Genomic DNA, 16,012 nt, shown 5'->3' with positions numbered 1-16,012 from the left:
GTGTGTGTGTGTGTGTGTGTGTGTGTGTGTGTGTGTGTGTGTGTGTGTGTGTGTGTGTGTGTGTGTGTGTGTAGGGGGGTAATCAAGGAGAAGCAGAAGGTTGGGAAGGGAGTGCAGGGTTCTATTTTAAATTTTATCTGGGCCCCAAATTCAAGCAGTCCAAGTAGTTCATCCCTAATTATTCCATTCATACTATTGTCAATTGACCTCTTCCTTTAGCTTCTATTCAGTTTTTTGGTGTTTGGTTGGTTTTTTTTAGCGGGGTTGGGGGGAGGTCTTTATCCCTGTAACAAAGTATAGAGCTCTAACACTCCAGAGTCAGCCTGGAGTGAGGGGAGGCAGGATACCTGGGTCTCAGGACGTTCAGTTCAGCCCAAGAAGCAAAATGGGTCACCCTTCTGCACAGGGACAGTGCAAAGCCCTCGGCCCTTAGTCTAAGAGAAGACCGACCAGATGGCGATGAGGGCATTAGGAGACACTTGGCCCTGGACACAGCAAAGGAGGGCCACCTGATGGTGAAGAGAAGGTGGGGCCTGTGCCGCTCTCCCCTCATCTGGTTCTCTCTCTCCCCACTCCTATTTCTGTTCTGTCTCTTCCTCATCCATTCCCTCTCTCCCTGGTCTCTCAGTCTCTTTCTCCTTTCTTTTCAGTGGGGTTTCATCCCATCCCGCTTGGTGGTAAATATGGATACTTAGGACTCCTGGGTTCTGTGACTCAGTGTCCCCAGCTGAATACTCAGAGCTACACCATCCTATTTAGGAAGGAGTGAGCTTCCCTGCGGTAGAGAGACAGGGTAAGTCTGGTGGCTGCATACAGGTTGATCATGTCCCCCACTGCACGGTGCATGAGGCTGTGTGTGAGAGAGGGAGGGGATGGCATGGCAGGGCATGACGCTGGCTCTCTTCTTCATGCCTGACGATCAGTACACACACACATGATGGGCACAGGTGTCCCGGAAGTGAGGAAGTAGGCACCAGGGCAGTCAGCAGACTAAGGCATCTCTGGCAATTTCCCCAATACCGTGTTTAACCACAAAGGGAAGAGCAATTTAAGCTAATCGCTCTGACAGTCTGGGGGCCAGACACTAGTAGAGAAAACACACAGATTCAGCATGTTTTCCCTAACTCCCTGTGGTCTCACCACCATCCTGCTTTCGCCCTAATTTCTGACCCTCTGTATCGTCCACTCCCCAATACTCGTCCCACTCTTCGGACCATCTCTGCCTCTCACTTCCTCCCTCTCCCTGTTCCTGACTGGATCTCACACACATTCCCCTCATTCTCTCTCTCTGACTTGGGCTCCATCCTTGGCTGACTCATACTTATTCTTTCTTTTTCTCTCTCTCCCTTGCTTCCACCCCCTCCTCCACTCTGATGCCAGAAACCAACCACTCCCAGCACCCTAGAAGCTCTAGCTGGACCCAGCAAGAGAGGCCTCCAGCCGCTCCTGCCCCCCTACTCACCCACCAGCCTACCCGCAGCATTCCATCTCCATCTCCTGGAGTGAAACCAGGATTTTCTCCCATCTTTCCCCAGTTTTAAAGAGAGGCCATCTGAAGCTCAGGGCTGGGAGAAGATGCCCAGAAAATTAGGGCGGACTTGGGGACAGGGGCCCCCACTCAGATGTCCAGTTAGACTACTGTTCTTCCAGGTGATTTGCAAGTGGGATGTGTAGTGCAGGGACGTTTGTAATCTGCTCGTGTGAGAGACGGTGTGTAGGAGTCACACGGGTGTGTGTCACCGTGTGTGCTGGCGTGTCTCTTGTAGGTGTGTGCCCCTGTCAGTTTTCACGCGGATTATATGAAAATAATTAGGGGTTTTACGTTAGCTGCTTCAGTCCTCTACACCCCCAGCTCCTTCCTTCCCAACGGACAAGCTGTCACCAATCCCACCTCTTCCCCAGGTGCAGAGGGCGGGGTGGGGGCGCACAGGGCCAGCCGGGCTGCGGGGGAGGGGGGCACTGAGACGGACTGGGCCGGGAGGGAGGCCATCTCCGAGGTTGAGTCCGCAGCCAGAGAAGGGGAGGGGGGCGGCAGCTGGCCACCGAGCAGGCTGGGCGGGAAGCAGGCCCGTGCGACTCTCACGTCGCCTGCCGGCGGGGACTGGGAGGCCGGAGCCCCGCCGCCTCTGGCACATGCTCGAGGCACTCCTCCGGGGACGAGGCCCAGGGGCCGGACCCGCGGACCCGACAGGGGCCCCATGCCCCGCGCCTGTCCGGGCGTCCCGATCCACGCCCCTCCGAGCCCAGACCCCAAAGCTGCCCCCTCCGCGAGACGCATCCCCTCCGCACCCTCTCACCGCCTCGGGGCTCAGTGCGCGGGGCGCAGGCACTCCGGCGTCCCTGTTTCCTGAGCAGCGTCCGGAGCCTCGTCGTCGGCTCCCGCTGCCGCGCAGCTTCCGTCCGCGGAGCGCGAGCCAGAGCCCAGCACCGCCTCGCCCCACCCGGCCGGCCGTGACGTCAGAGCCGGGGAGGGGCGGGGCGCGGCGGGGCGGGGCGCGGCGGGCTGGGGAAGGCGAGGGGCTGCGGCTCTGGAAGCCTCCCGCGAGCGGGGCGCTGCCCCCTCTCCCAAACCTCGAAACCCAGTTCTCAGATTTAATTCTGTGTGTGTGTGTGTGTGTGTCTCCTGAGAGGAGTTAAGATTTCGGGCTCTGAACCTAAAACACAGGAGGTGGGCGGGCAGGGACTAATGTGTGTNCGCGAGCCAGAGCCCAGCACCGCCTCGCCCCACCCGGCCGGCCGTGACGTCAGAGCCGGGGAGGGGCGGGGCGCGGCGGGGCGGGGCGCGGCGGGGCGGGGCGCGGCGGGCTGGGGAAGGCGAGGGGCTGCGGCTCTGGAAGACTCCCGCGAGCGGGGCGCTGCCCCCTCTCCCAAACCTCGAAACCCAGTTCTCAGATTTAATTCTGTCCCAATGGGACACCCTCCTCCCATGATTACCCTTCAATGACCACCATGGCTAGAACCCTGGGAGGCACAGAGCAAGTTTGGGTTTAGGGGTTTGGAAGGCCTTTGGTTTCTGGGTCCTCTTAGCTGCCTGACTTGGTATTTTGGAAAAAAAAACACCTGTTTTCCCCGCTTCATGAGTCCGGGGTAATGACTGCTCAGACTACTCACTTTGGACGGTGGGGATGGAGGTAGGGGTGGGGGGCCAGAAGCTGCACTGGGGCAGCCTTTGCTGGACTTGAAGCCACAGATTTCCCTTTAGGATGAAGCCAGCAGGCCCCCTTGTGTTTCTCTCTCTTTCCCCAAATATACTACCCTACTGCCTTCCCTTCACCATGATGTCATTTTATTTTCTGGGGAGAAAAAGAGCTGCAGTGAGCTCAGCATGCAAATATAGACAACTTGCAGAGCCATACTTAACTCTTGTCTCCTAGCTCTACCCCTCTGCCCAGGCCTGGCATGGCAGTTCTCACTTCCCTTCCACCCCAGGGACTTTCCTCCCCCAGATTCTCAGCAAGACTGAAAGACGGAAAGAAGAAGTAGGGGAGCATATGTTTTCACCCCCTTCTCCAGCCTAAGGGGTCTTGCCTCAACTCCGGCCGAGTCTGGCCCTGGGAAGAGGTCTGAGCCCTATCAGTGTCTGGGCCACCTCTAAGGACTGCCCTGGCCTCCTTTCAGTTCTGTCTTGGCAGAGACTCCTCAGGAAACTATAAGTGAGCCCTCCTTTCTGGAATCCACACTGCTCCTCGAAAGAGGCCCAGGCTCCTGTTGCTTTGGGTTTCACAGCCTTTCTCTGTGTTCTTTCCCCTGCCCCCCAGTGTTCCCTGTCACTGCCCCTTTGATGGTAACACCCTCATAATTTGCCATTGTATGTATCTCATCTGTTCTGTGTGGTGGGCCCAAAATTATGTCACTGGCCCATCTTTGAGACTCAAAGAAATGAAATGATTTATATGCATCAGTGGAAGGTCCAGGCCTTCTAAAATTCACCAAGTACAGGAGACTGGAACTACACGCTGCCTCTACTCCTTTCTCAAGTTGTGCCTCTGAGCCTCAGTGTCCTCGCTGGTAAGATGGGGACACCAGTGCCTATCTTACAGGGTTCTTCTGAGATTCCGAAATTGTCAGTCTCTAGGGACCGGTACAAACGCGGCTTAAAATATGGGAGCTATCGTTTAGTCTGGGACTTCCACGGAACTATGCCAGACAGTAAGCTCCATGATATTACTGCACTGGCCCAGTGCCCATACTATGTGTTAAACAGTTATTAAATGGGTACAATTTGGATGAACACATAGTTTCTGCTCTACACTCCTGCCACCTTCTCCAGAAATGCAAGTATTTCCTGGATTTGTGTGTGGAGGGTGAAAACTTGTCTAACCTCAGGTCTCCTTCTTCTATAGTCAGAAATCTTCTCTGTCTCCCAGCAACACCCTTATACCGGATCCATGAAAACTGTCTGGTAGTTATGGGCTTGTTCAGTTGCTTGGTTCCCGCATCCCCACTCCTGATGCCTTTACACACACCCCAGCCTGGGCCCTGCTGGAGAGAATCCGGATCCTCCCTGCCAGGAACTCCAGCAGACCCAGATCTGGGGGCTCCCCAGTGTACAAAACTCAATGCCTCCTCTCCATTCCCATGACCACCACTCGGGTTCATGTTCTCCCACCTTCACCCCAATTATTTTAATGGTCTCCCATCGAAAGAGTTGGGCTCCCTGCCTCTGGTATCTCTGTCATCTCCCCTCCCTGGATTCATCCTGCTCATCACACCAGATTAAATGTTTCCCTTCCTCCCCAGGTCACCGGATTAAATTCAAATACCTCTCCAGCCCAGGCCCATCATACCCACCCGCTGTCATGACCACCACTTGAGCTTCTTCTCTTCTTGTCTCTCTGCCCCCAATAGGACACACACATTCCTCTGGTGCTTTTGATGTTTCCACTGACTGAAATGTCCCATCCCCAACTCCTTTGTCCTTAATCAAATCCCACTCTTACTTAAGGCCTCAAAAAATATTCACGTCCTTTATGAAGCCCTCAAAGCCCATTCTAATCTCGCTCTTCTGAGCCCATTCTGTTCATTTGTTTCTTCTTTTAATCAACATTTATTAGGGACTGCTTTTTGTGTGCCAGGCCCTGTGGACACAGAGAAAAGGCCTGGCAGCAATCTAGTAGGGAAGACAGACATGTCAATGAAGAGTTAGGATAGAATGATAGAATGTGCTGAGTACTCTGAATAGAGGTGTAAAGAGAGTCTGAACCCAGAGAAGGGAACTGCAGAAGGGGCCACCTCTGGAAAGGCCTCACCCAGGAAGCGTTATTTGGGTTCTGTCTTGATGTTCAAAGAAGAGCTATAGGGAGGGCTGGCCAAGTGGCTCAGTTGGTTAAGAGCACGAGCTCTGAGCAACAGGGTTGCCGGTTTGATTCCCACAAGAGCCAGTGAGCTGCGCCTGAGCTGAGCTGCCACTGAGCTGCCAATAGGTGGCAGGATGGCTTAGCTGGTGAGAGCACGTGCTCCTAACAAGGTTGCCGGTTTGACTCCCGCATGGGATGGTGGGTTACGCCTGCCTGCAACTAAGATTGAACACGGCACCTTGAACAACCGGCAGATGGTGACTGGACTTGGAGTTGAGCTAGCTGTACCCTCCACAACTAAGATGGAAGGACAACAACTTGGCTGTTCCCCTTCCCCAGTTCTCCAATAAAATCTTTAAAAAAAAAAAAAAAGAGCTACAGAGATGGTGCTATCATGCAGCATGTAATCACTTAATTACATATTGCTTTGTATTTTTCTTTAATTGTTTATTGTGCTTGTTTTGACAAGCACAGTGAGGCTAATCAGCTCAAGAGCAGGGACAGGCCTGGCACTCTCTGTTCTCCCAGGATGTAATGGTGGTTCTGGACAAACACCATGTGTTCAGAAAAGGCTTATTGACTTGCAGCAGATAAATAATCCAAGCTTCTCTGGGATAACTGCCTGGAGGGGCCCCAGCCCCTCTTATCGTGGCCCCTAACAACACACTCACACCTAACACCCCCCTCTGGCTGCTGCCCCCCTGCCATAGAGGTGAGACCTCACTGGCAGACACTTGCTCAGCTGCCCCCGATTCTTTATTGAGGCCTCTTGTTTGACCCAAATACATTAACAAGAGATTGTTGAGATACAGCCCCAAACACAGTGCCCTCCCTTCCTCCTGGTCAGGGAGAGGACTGTCAGAAGGCTATAAGATTTGAGAGAGTTGGGAGAAGAGTATGCACAGGTGGAAGGAACACAGGGAAGAGAGATGGGGGCTCAGAGATATGGCACGAGTAAACTCACAAGAAAGAGTTTAGGGAGTAATGGAAGAAACAAATAATAGATACAGAGACATTGTGGGACAAGAAACAGAAGCTAGATGAGATAGTTGGGCTCCTGTGTGGGGAAAAGTAGCTCCTTTCCTCATCAGGTGAGGGGAACCAGGGTCTCAGCACTCAGCATATAGATCCCCATGGGCCCTATGGCAAAGAATCACCTAGTGTCTCTGGAAGAGCTCAGGGAAAGGACAGGGAAGGCAGGAAGGAACATGAGGACAGCAGGTGGGGCAAGGAGATAGTTGCTATGGCAACTAGTCATCGTCGTCGTCGTCATCATCGTCATCGTCATCATCATCGTCCTCTGTGTTGATCTCACCCTCCAGCACATCTTCCAGCCAGTCCTCCAGCTCCTCAGCGGAAGGCAGGTCCTCCTCATCGTCCATCTCCAACCATATGCTGTCCGCCTAGGACGTGGCACAGACAGAGGACCACAGCTAAGTCCAACTCCGGTCTTTGGACCTGTTCTCCCACTCACTGGACTCTTCACATCCTTCCCTACATCCTCTGTCCCCTCCCTTCATGTGTCAGTGGTGAGGGATGAAGGCCTAGGTGACCTTAGAATAGTGACAGCAGGAGTAGAAAGAATGGCTAGATTGGCAAACAGACCTCCCTTCAATCTTTCTTCCATGGTCTTGTCATGCTGAGCTTCTAAAACAGACATTTGATGCAAAACACTGATGGCTCTTCATGGGCTAAAGAATAAAGTCTGAAACTCTTCAGCAATCAAGGTTTTCATAACCTGCTTTTCCAGCCCCATCCTCAGCAGCCTATAGATTCTCAAGCCATAAGAAATTACTTGCCTTTTCCCAAACCTGATATTCATTTTCCTACTTTTGACCTTTTGCACTAAACTTTTCCATTAATTTAGAAATGACTTGTAATTTTCACTTGTAGAACTCCTATACATTGTACAAATTTCCACTTTGAATGCCACTCCTTTTAAACCTTTTCTGATCCTCTCGAGAGAGAATCACTGACTTCTGTGCTTTCCTAGAATTTTATTTGTATCTTTATTATAGAATTTATCAGATCTGGCCTGGTAGTTAATGGAACGCCTGCCTCCCTAGTTAGACTGGGAATTATGGGAAAGCAAAGACTGTGGCTTTTTCAGTTCAACTCCACATTTTCAAAGCACCTACCATGTGTGAATAAGATTTCTGCCCTCAAAAAGCTCAAAGTCTACTGGAAGAGACACACATGGTACATAAATAGCCATAGGAAAGTCATGTTCTCAATGCCAGTGGGCTCTGGGAGTGCCAAGGAAGGAATGATTCCAAGATCTTTCCAAAATCAGAAAAGATTTCATGAAGAAGAGACGATGTGAGCTGGGCCTCGAAGGATTAGCAGCCAATTCCAACAGTGGGAGACAGGTGTGCTCGGGCACAAATCTCTCCCTCTGTCCAGCCATTAGACTGGGAATGTCTGATTCCTCTGCAAAGCACTCAACTGCTCTTTAGCAGGGCAAAGGAGAGCCAGCTATGCTGGGAAGCAGAGTTGGGGGTCAACCGGGGTGAGGAAAGAAAACTTACATCAGTAACATTGACGACTCCTATTTGTGGGGCTGACAGATCAATATCAAACGTCTTCTCCCAGTACGGAACCAGCTGTGGAGGGACCACATGAGGCAACTTAATGGAGTCAAGGAACACATGAGTCCAGGAGGTTGAGTGTGAGGGTCAGCCCAGAGATAGAGGAGGACACTACGAACCAATGGTGGATGGGGAATGGGTCCAAATGCAGGGCCTGAGGGCATGGGTAGAGCTAAGCAGTTAAAGGGGAGACATCTCAAAAGGAAAGTATCAGAAGGGTCACCTGGGGACACTGACCCCTCCTTTCAGAGGAAAACTAGATAGTTCTGATCCTGGATCAGCTACTGAGTGACCCTGCGACTTTGGGCAAGTCACTTCTCCCTGGTCCTCAGTTTCTACATCTCTAAACTAGGTGGTTATACTTGGTAATTGCCAATTTCTTCGCATTTCCGTTTGCTCAGTCAGTAAGTCTTTCAACAATGAGTGTGGGATGTTGAGGATTAAGCTGGGAAGAAAGCCGTCCCCTGAGACATGGAAACTCTCTGTTTTGATTCTATGATTTTATACACCCATGTGCAGGGTTAATGTGCCCATCTGCTCCCCAAAACTCTGGTTTTCTGTAGAGGGAGTCAGCCCTGCACATGAGTTCCCTGCCCAGCCTCTGCTCTGGGAGTCATATGGGTGTCCTCTGCGGCTTACTTCCCCCCCTGATCCCCTTTCTTAGGCTCTCTCCATGCCCACAGTGCCCCTGAGCAGGCAGCTGGCAGAATCTCAGGGCCCCAGCTAGAAGATGGGGTATGAACTCTGAAACAAGCTACCCTCAGAACGTGCCACAGTCCAGGCCCCACCTTAGGACAGCCGTGCCTGAGTGGTGCCTCTTACCAAGGGGAAGTCATCAGGGTCAATCCAGATGATGCTGAGATCAGGGTTTTCGGTGTTATCTTGGGCCACAGCCTTAAGAGTCTCTAAGAACTCATAGCCATCTTGGAACACAAGAGAGAAGTGTGAGGTGGGGTGGAGAAGAAAGGGACACAGAGGGCACAAAGTCCAGATCTCTTTCCCTGCCTCCCGCAAGCTCTGCATGTCTAGCCCCAGGCCACTTGCACTCTCCCAGGAATGCCTCTGAAGTGAAGCCTATGCTCTAAGAAGCACCCCCGTCTCTCCCTCTCACCAGCAACCTCCACCCCCTTTCAATCCAGTATTCCTCCCTCACCTGGATCAGCTTCCTCTGCAAAGGCCACAATATGGATTCCATCCAGATCATCCTCCTGTTGTGGGGGAAGGAGGCCTTAGCTAACAAAGAGTCCAGAACAGACCCTATGTCTTCCTTGAACCCGAATTTTGTGGAAATCCAGCTTCTGGATAAGGTATATGAGGTCGGACAATTAAGTTCGTGAACTTGTTGCAATGATGTTGCTAACCTTTTTTGATATCAGGGGGATTATTCACTATGAATTTGTACCAACTGGACAGTTAACCAAGTTTCCTATTTGGAAGTGCTGAAAAGGCCACTTGAAAAAGTTAGACGACCTGAACTCTTCGCCAACAATTCATGGCTCTTGCATCACAACAATGCACCGGCTCACACAGCACTGTCTGTGAGGGAGTTTTTAGCCAGTAAACAAATAACTGTATTGGAACACCCTCCCTACTCACCTGATCTGGCCCCCAGTGACTTCTTTCTTTATCCAAAGATAAAGGCAATATTGAAAGGAAGACATTTTGAAGACATTCAGGTCATCATGGCTAATACGATGACAGCTCTGATGGCCATGTGAGAAAAAGAGTTCCAAAATTGCTTTGAAGGGTGGACTAGGTGCTGGTGTCGGTGCATAGCTTCCCAAGGGGAGTACTTTGAAGGTGACCATAGTGATAGTCAGCAATGAGGTATGTAGCACGTTTTCTAGGATGAGTTCGCAAACTTAATTTCCAGACCTCATATTCTTGTGGTGGTGACCCTTTTCCAAATGACACTGCAAATTCTTCAGCCCGAGATTGTGGCTCCTCCCTTGTCTTCTTCATCAACTTATATATGACACGTTCTTTAGAACAACCCCCCCCAACCTTTGCTGGTGCACTGTCTTTCCTACAAGCGAGGTACGAGGAACAGCAGGATAGGATGTTTCTAGGACTGAGTCTGCAGCTACCCGTGCTCCCCCAGGGCTGGTCCCTGTCTGGGGCACTCACCCAGGTCTCATACATGCTTTCAGGCTTCAGTTTCCTCAGGGTCGATCTAGAAGAGACACAGAGAGAGAGCCACTTCTCAGTAGGTGAGAAACACGCCCCCCAAAGGGTCCCCACAGCAGAGACTGCCTCTGGGTCACGCCTAGGGCACAGATAGCTTAGAACCCAGATCAAAGTCATCTGGCAAAGTCTAAGCTCTGGACACCAGGCCCAGACCATTGCATGGTTAAAGCTGGTGAGAGAACAGAGGGCGGCCAAGGGGACTGCAAGAGAGACATTTGGGAGAAATGTAAAAACTGGACATCTGCGTATCCATTCATTCATTCACTCATTCTTTCAATAAAACTGAGTGTCTGAGACCGTCTAAGCCCTGTGCTCGGGGTTGTGTAGATAGAGTTGAACAAAGCAAACATGTCCCTGCCCTGATGAAAGGGTATTTCCAGCTGCGGAGTACAATGAACGAGAACTATGTGTAAGGTGTAGCGCAGGGTTTCTCAACCTCAGCACTGTTTACATTTGGGGCCAGGTGATCCTTCCTTGTGGGGGGCTGTTCTGTGCACTGTAGGGTGTTTAGCAACATCCCTGACCTCGGCCCATTTAATACCAGCAGCACTCCCCACAACCAAAAATGTCTCCAGACATTAACAAATACTCTCTGGGGGGCAAAATTCTCCCCCTACCTTTCCAATCCCTCCGCTCCTATTGAGAAGAACTCGTATAGGGTAATATATGAGAAAGAACACCAGCCAGATCTGGGTTGGAATCCAGTTCTAACACGTACTCCCTGTAGAGCCTCCTTAATTGACGTTATTGAAAGGATTAAATATAATAATATAGAAAACATCTCTCAGTTCCTGGCAGACCACAGGCATTCAACACTCATCACAATGAACTGTATACGTTTATGGAGGGCCTTCTTTATGTAGGGCTCAGGGCTGGATAGGATGCAAAATATTGTGGAAAAGCGTCAGCGTATCATGAGCACTGGCACCCAGAGTGTATTGTCTCCAGGCAAGAACAGCCTCCTGGTTGGCTGAGATTCCCCCAGCACATGTCACAGAAGGATGTTCTAGCCTTGCTCAGAGGGTTACCCCTGTCCCCACCTCCTGTGCTCCTCCACGAAGCTGACAATCTCCTCTTTGCTGTTGGGCTTGTCTGGGATGGTCACAGGCTCTTCCATGAAGGCTTCATAGAAATCTATCTCGTTCATCTTCAGGGTCAGCTTCTTTGCCACCTTTGGGGGAGGGTGCGGGCGGGGATCAGGGGATTTAGGATCACAGTGAGAAGCAATACTATGAGGGAGCAGGTATTAGGAAAGGAGCCAGACAGCCTAGGTTCGCATCACTGCCGCTGTGACATTGAACAAGTGTCTTCACTTCTCTGGGCTTTGGTTGGACATGAGAGGGGTGTGTTAGATCATCTAAAATCTTTGGGGGTGGGGGAGGCATGAGGTGGAGGTGGGAAGTGTCATGTGTAGGGAGGGACCAGGTCCCCCAGAGATTCTGGGAGAGGGGCTGGAAGGCCACTGAGGAGGGTAAGGGAGACCCAATATGGCCTCGGGTTGAAGAGAGAACCTTGCTGTCGAAGGTGGCGAAGAAGGGGATGTACGGATGGAACTCCTCCGCGGCGTCCTCATAGGCCTTGAAATCTGAGGGGGGATGCACAGTCAGTCTCTGGGGGAGTAGGGTCTGCCAGGGAGCCATTTCTCTGCCTCCCCCAGTTCTTTTTTGGCAGGGAGGGTTCATTTTGAGACCCACCCCTTCTAGCCCTCTGAGAGTGATTAAAACATGATGGGGGGTGGAATGCTGGAGGGGTCTGTCTGGGAACCCCCAGACTGCAAGAGATAAGAGCAGTTGATGGAGCTGACTGTGGAAAGAGGAGTTAAGAGGTAGAGAGGCCATGAAGTAGGGTATCCAGGGAAGAGGACTGTGGCGTCGGAGGGTTACCCACGCTCTGAGTCTTTGCTCTTGAAGTAGCCAATGAGTTTGATCTCATCCTCGATATTCTCAAATGCCTGCAGCTCTCGTTCACCCTCAATCAATTCCACAGGATCCTCTAGAACCTGGAAAGATGAGAATGAGTTTCTGTCCTGACTGGTAGAAGTAGAGAGAGCGGTGAGAGAGAAGAGAGAAAAGGGCTGGGGACCAGGAGGAAGGGGCTCTCTGGGGTGTGTGTGTGTGTGTGTGTGTGTGTGTGTGTGTAAGGTTGGGGTTGGGGTTGGTCAGAGATGGGCATGAAGGTGCCAGGGTAATGAATCCTCACATCAAGCATAAACTCCACCAGGGTGTCAGCAGAAAGTTCACCATCATATTCAATGACTTCATCTCCCTTGAATACATAGATGCTGTCCTCTTCAGTTAGTCCTAGGGAGTGGGCCAGAGGTGAGCCATGAACCCAACCTTCCCACAGAGCCAAGGATCCAAGTGCAGGGCCACAGCCCATTGCATAATCCCACTGGGCCTCACTTCCTCCATCTCCCCTGCCCCACCTTGCTCACCTCCACTGCCCCTTAGCCCTACACCCCTGGCGCTTATCCCCTGGATTTATTTAGCCCAGGCGGCTAGACTGGACCCAGGGGCTCTCCAGGAAGAAGCTGGGATCAGGTGGGGGCGTTAGAAGAGGATATAGGGAGATCTAGACTCTAGCAAGATTTCTCCCTTTCTTTGCCTGCCATACTAGAGATATTCATGTTAACTCCTCTGAGGACTCCAGTGGCCAATTCCCAGTGCAACCCTTTAACCCTCTGCTATTACTGACCAGATGACTTCATCACTGATCACCCCTCCCCCATCCACATCCGGAGTCCAGTCTCAGGCATGTGCTGCCCCCTGGTGGCTGGTCCTGTAACACCTAGCCACGCTCTGGAGCGGGAGAGGTGGAAAGAGAAGTTTGCACAGGACTCTCCAGCCCCACCTGTGTTTCCTGATTCCCCCTTTCCTCCGGTACCTAGCTCTGTTTTTTAGTTACCTAAAAAACACAGAAAGCCAGTCACATGTTTTCTGGACTTTGATCATGGGTCTTTATAAAGAATAAAAGAGAGGGGACCCTCCCAATTTTAGTGTTTTCTCCCCACCTTTCAGAATAGGCATGATGGAGTCCCTAGCCTATACAAGGGCTGCCCGTCCGGTCTCACACGCCATCTTTCCCTCCCTGTGCTCCCACCCCTCCCTTACCTAGTTTCTTGGCTACAGCTGTATCCTTCTCAGAGTCCACCATCCCGAAGCCAATACCCTTGTCTTCTAGGACTTGGGCTGCTAACTGCAGGGAGGGTTAGGGTAAAGTCAGCCCTGAAATTCTTCGTAACCCCGATTCCCCATCTCATGCTTTCAAGTCAGGTCACTTGGGATGCAGGAAATTGAAGAGTTAGCCTTGATGCTGTGCAAGGATCCAGAATATCTTCACTTTCCCTACAATCCCACCCTTTTGGGCCTTAGCTCAGTTTTAATCCCTGAACGTTTATTGCTTGTTTACTATGTGCTGATTATGTTCAACTTTGAGGGGCTGTGAATGAAACTCCTGGTTCCTCAGGGATGCCCAGGAGTCTGGCTTCAGAGAAAATGCGGCCCATCCCTGGCTCAGGGCTGAGCCCCTGCACTGCATCCTCATCAAAGGCCATGCCCAGAATGGGGTGTCTTCCCTGGGATTCTTTGAACAACCTCCAATGTGAAGAATTTGGGGGGGCAGGAGGGTGGTGGGGGCCTGGTCATGTTGCTGAGGAGTGGGGAACGCCAGAAAGCTGTGGCCAGGGCTCATCACTCTCAGAAGAGAACCGGGGACTAGAGGTGACAGCTGGCTCTCCTCATCTGGGCGAACTTTCCCCTTCACCGTCTACCTCGGCCTGTCCTGAAGCTGTGGACAGTCACACCCCAGGTCCCTGCCCCCCTCAGCCTGCCAGTTGGGCACTCAACTCTGCCTTGGACACAGCTTGTGGCTTAACCCCACCTAACACAAATTCGGAAGGATGGGAAGGGAGGTGGTTGGCAGGTGGAGGGCCACGGATACTGAGCACTCAGGATAAAAATACTCCGCTCATTAATCAGATAGTGGGTTCCAGCACCCAGCCGGGGCACACAGAAATGAGAGCTTGAGGTCCTGGTATCTTGCCCTGAAATACTCCAAGCTCTGGGCAAGCTGGGGCCTCTCTGTACTGCCAGGTTAAAGAAGGGGCTGCCGAAGCCTGCACAAGGAGCTGCTAACACATGCCAGCACCCGGAGAGGTGTGTGTGTCCACATGCCCGTCACCCCCAAACACAGATGTTATTTCTTGTTCCAATAGCCCCTCTCTCCTTTGGGCCTGGAGTCAGCTTGGGGGTGAGGAGAATCTTCCCACAAGGAGCAGCTGGGGCATTCCAAAGCCTCCTCTAGCCACAAGAATTTTCTAATCAGTGCAACCAGCTGGATCCAATAGGGGCAGATGGAGATTTAGGAAGGGGAGGAAAAGAGGAGGACTGAGAGGCCAGCGAGGGTGCATGGTGGTCTCTAGTAAACCTTTAGCCAGGAAATAAATGACATGCAAGTAAGATGTTAATAACATTTAAACTTATATTCAGTTTGGATCTCTTTAGAGTGCTGCCCCTAAAGTATATAAAGAGGGGGCATGTGTTGGCTAGGAAAGTAGATGGGTGGGCGCTGTCTACTGTATTGCAATGCCTCCTACCTCTGAAGAACCTCTTTTTTGCTATATGCCCCCTTTCCAAGGACACCCCAGTCCTAGCCAAACCTAGTACTACCAGCCTCCTGTAGCATGGAGGAGACAACCCCTCACAATCCCCCTGTCTCCTAAAATTGCCTGACTATGGGGGTACTTTTGGGTTTCCAAGTCTCTGTTTCCCATTTGGTTAAGGCCACACGTGACTTGGGTCCTGTTGGTCAAGACAGGAGTCCTGCCACAAAGCACTTGGCCCCCAGATCCCACCCTCAAAGACGTACATGGGGTTGTAGGATGGGGAGTCACGGAGAGGGGCTAAGTGTGTTCTGCAGGACTGCAGACCCCAGCACTCACCTCCAGGGTCAGCTCCTCCATTTCAAATTGTCTTTGTGAGGCCTTGTCATCCTCGGGGGGCTCGTGGTAGAGCAGTGCCAGCACCTCGTACTTCTTGAACACATTCTTGTAGTTCTTTGCATTGACATTGATCACACGGTCCACGCCATCATACTCGGGGAAGTCCAGCCCATCCTCCCCCTGCACCCCTGACTCGGGTGTCCTTAGCACCAGCAGCAACAGCAGTGCCAGCCGCAGGCCCGACACAGCTCTGGCCCCCATCCTGTCTGCAGCGCGCATGGAGGTAGTGGGGTCTGGGCTGGCTTTCCTGGTCCAGAAGAGGTTCGCTGGGGTAGGGAGGGGCCCCTGGGTCCCGAATCCTGAGTTAGGGGTTCACAGTGGGGGTGGGTGGGGAACAGCCTAGAGCAGTGGACAGAGGACACTGCTGGGTCCTGAAGAAACTGTCAGTAGAGCCAAGAGAAAAAGGGTCAGGAGGCGGAACAGGAGCAGGGGGCGGGGAGGGAACCGGAGCTTCCCCTGAGATTGGCACCCTCAGCCCCACCTGGTCCTGTCTAAATATGTCTCCGGGGTTGGCAGGAGAGACGGGTAACCTTCTGAGGCCAGGACAGCTCCCTGAGGCTGGAATCCTCCCACCTCCTACCCCTCTCCCCCAGGCTCCCAGAGCCTTATCACCCTCCCCTTCCCCCAATGTCCAGGGTTCCTTTGCCCCTGTCCCCACACCAGTCTAAGAGCTCATCTCCATATTAAGAAAGGAAAAAGCTGGAGCTAAAAATAAGACCAGATGAGTCTGGAGGTAAATGAAACTGGGGTGGGGGAAGGGGAGATTGGGGTAATTAGGAGAAGTGAGAGAGGGCAAGGGGACTCAGAGAAAAGGAAATGGGGGTGGAGAGGGGGAAAGATTCTGGGTCAGAGGCTAAATTCATAATACAGGAGAGAAAGGACAAATGCAGTATTGACTCTAAGTCATGAAAGCTGGAATCTCCTCTAGGCGAAGTCTGTTT

The 16,012-nt window shown here is 52.0% G+C and overlaps 2 protein-coding genes across 3 annotated transcripts in view; both read right to left on the bottom strand.

Annotated features, from left to right (window-relative positions):
- PEA15 (proliferation and apoptosis adaptor protein 15) overlaps positions 1 to 2,443 on the bottom strand; it is a 9,759-nt gene extending 7,316 nt beyond the window's left edge. Inside the window, exon 1 of one of the 2 annotated variants that reach the window (XM_019649651.1) lies at positions 2,290 to 2,443. The gene's annotated coding sequence lies outside the window, so the exon portion shown is untranslated. The remainder of the gene's footprint in view (positions 1 to 2,289) is intronic. The other variant, XM_019649652.1, reaches the window with a different exon arrangement.
- Positions 2,444 to 6,030: 3,587 nt separating this feature from the next.
- On the bottom strand, positions 6,031 to 15,451 carry CASQ1 (calsequestrin 1). Its single transcript, XM_019649650.1, has 11 exons — positions 15,012 to 15,451; positions 13,183 to 13,267; positions 12,272 to 12,372; positions 11,960 to 12,071; positions 11,584 to 11,657; positions 11,113 to 11,243; positions 10,013 to 10,058; positions 9,039 to 9,093; positions 8,708 to 8,808; positions 7,826 to 7,900; positions 6,031 to 6,700 (listed from the first exon to the last, which is right to left on the bottom strand). Exons 1-11 carry the CDS (start codon positions 15,288 to 15,290, stop codon positions 6,548 to 6,550), a joined length of 1,212 nt encoding a protein of 403 aa, XP_019505195.1. The 5' UTR covers positions 15,291 to 15,451; the 3' UTR covers positions 6,031 to 6,547.
- Between the last annotated feature and the right edge of the window lie 561 nt (positions 15,452 to 16,012).

Source organism: Hipposideros armiger, unplaced genomic scaffold (genome assembly GCF_001890085.2).
Source record: "Hipposideros armiger isolate ML-2016 unplaced genomic scaffold, ASM189008v1 scaffold_134, whole genome shotgun sequence".
In the NCBI taxonomy this organism is placed as follows: Eukaryota; Metazoa; Chordata; class Mammalia; order Chiroptera; family Hipposideridae; genus Hipposideros; species Hipposideros armiger.
Note: the sequence above shows the minus strand (reverse complement) of the source record. Positions and strands in the feature narration are given on the sequence as shown.

What these genes read in the sequence shown, in the direction of transcription:
- CASQ1 (XM_019649650.1), bottom strand. Translation starts at nt 15,290, where the DNA reads ATGCGCGCTGCAGACAGGATGGGGGCCAGAGCTGTGTCGGGCCTGCGG. An exon ending in AGCTGTAGCCAAGAAACTAG is followed by an intron (nt 12,373 to 13,182) that starts GTAAGGGAGGGG and finishes CCCACTCCCTAG; the next exon opens with GACTAACTGAAGAGGACAGC. An exon ending in TGCAGAGGAAGCTGATCCAG is followed by an intron (nt 8,809 to 9,038) that starts GTGAGGGAGGAA and finishes TTGTGTTCCAAG; the next exon opens with ATGGCTATGAGTTCTTAGAG.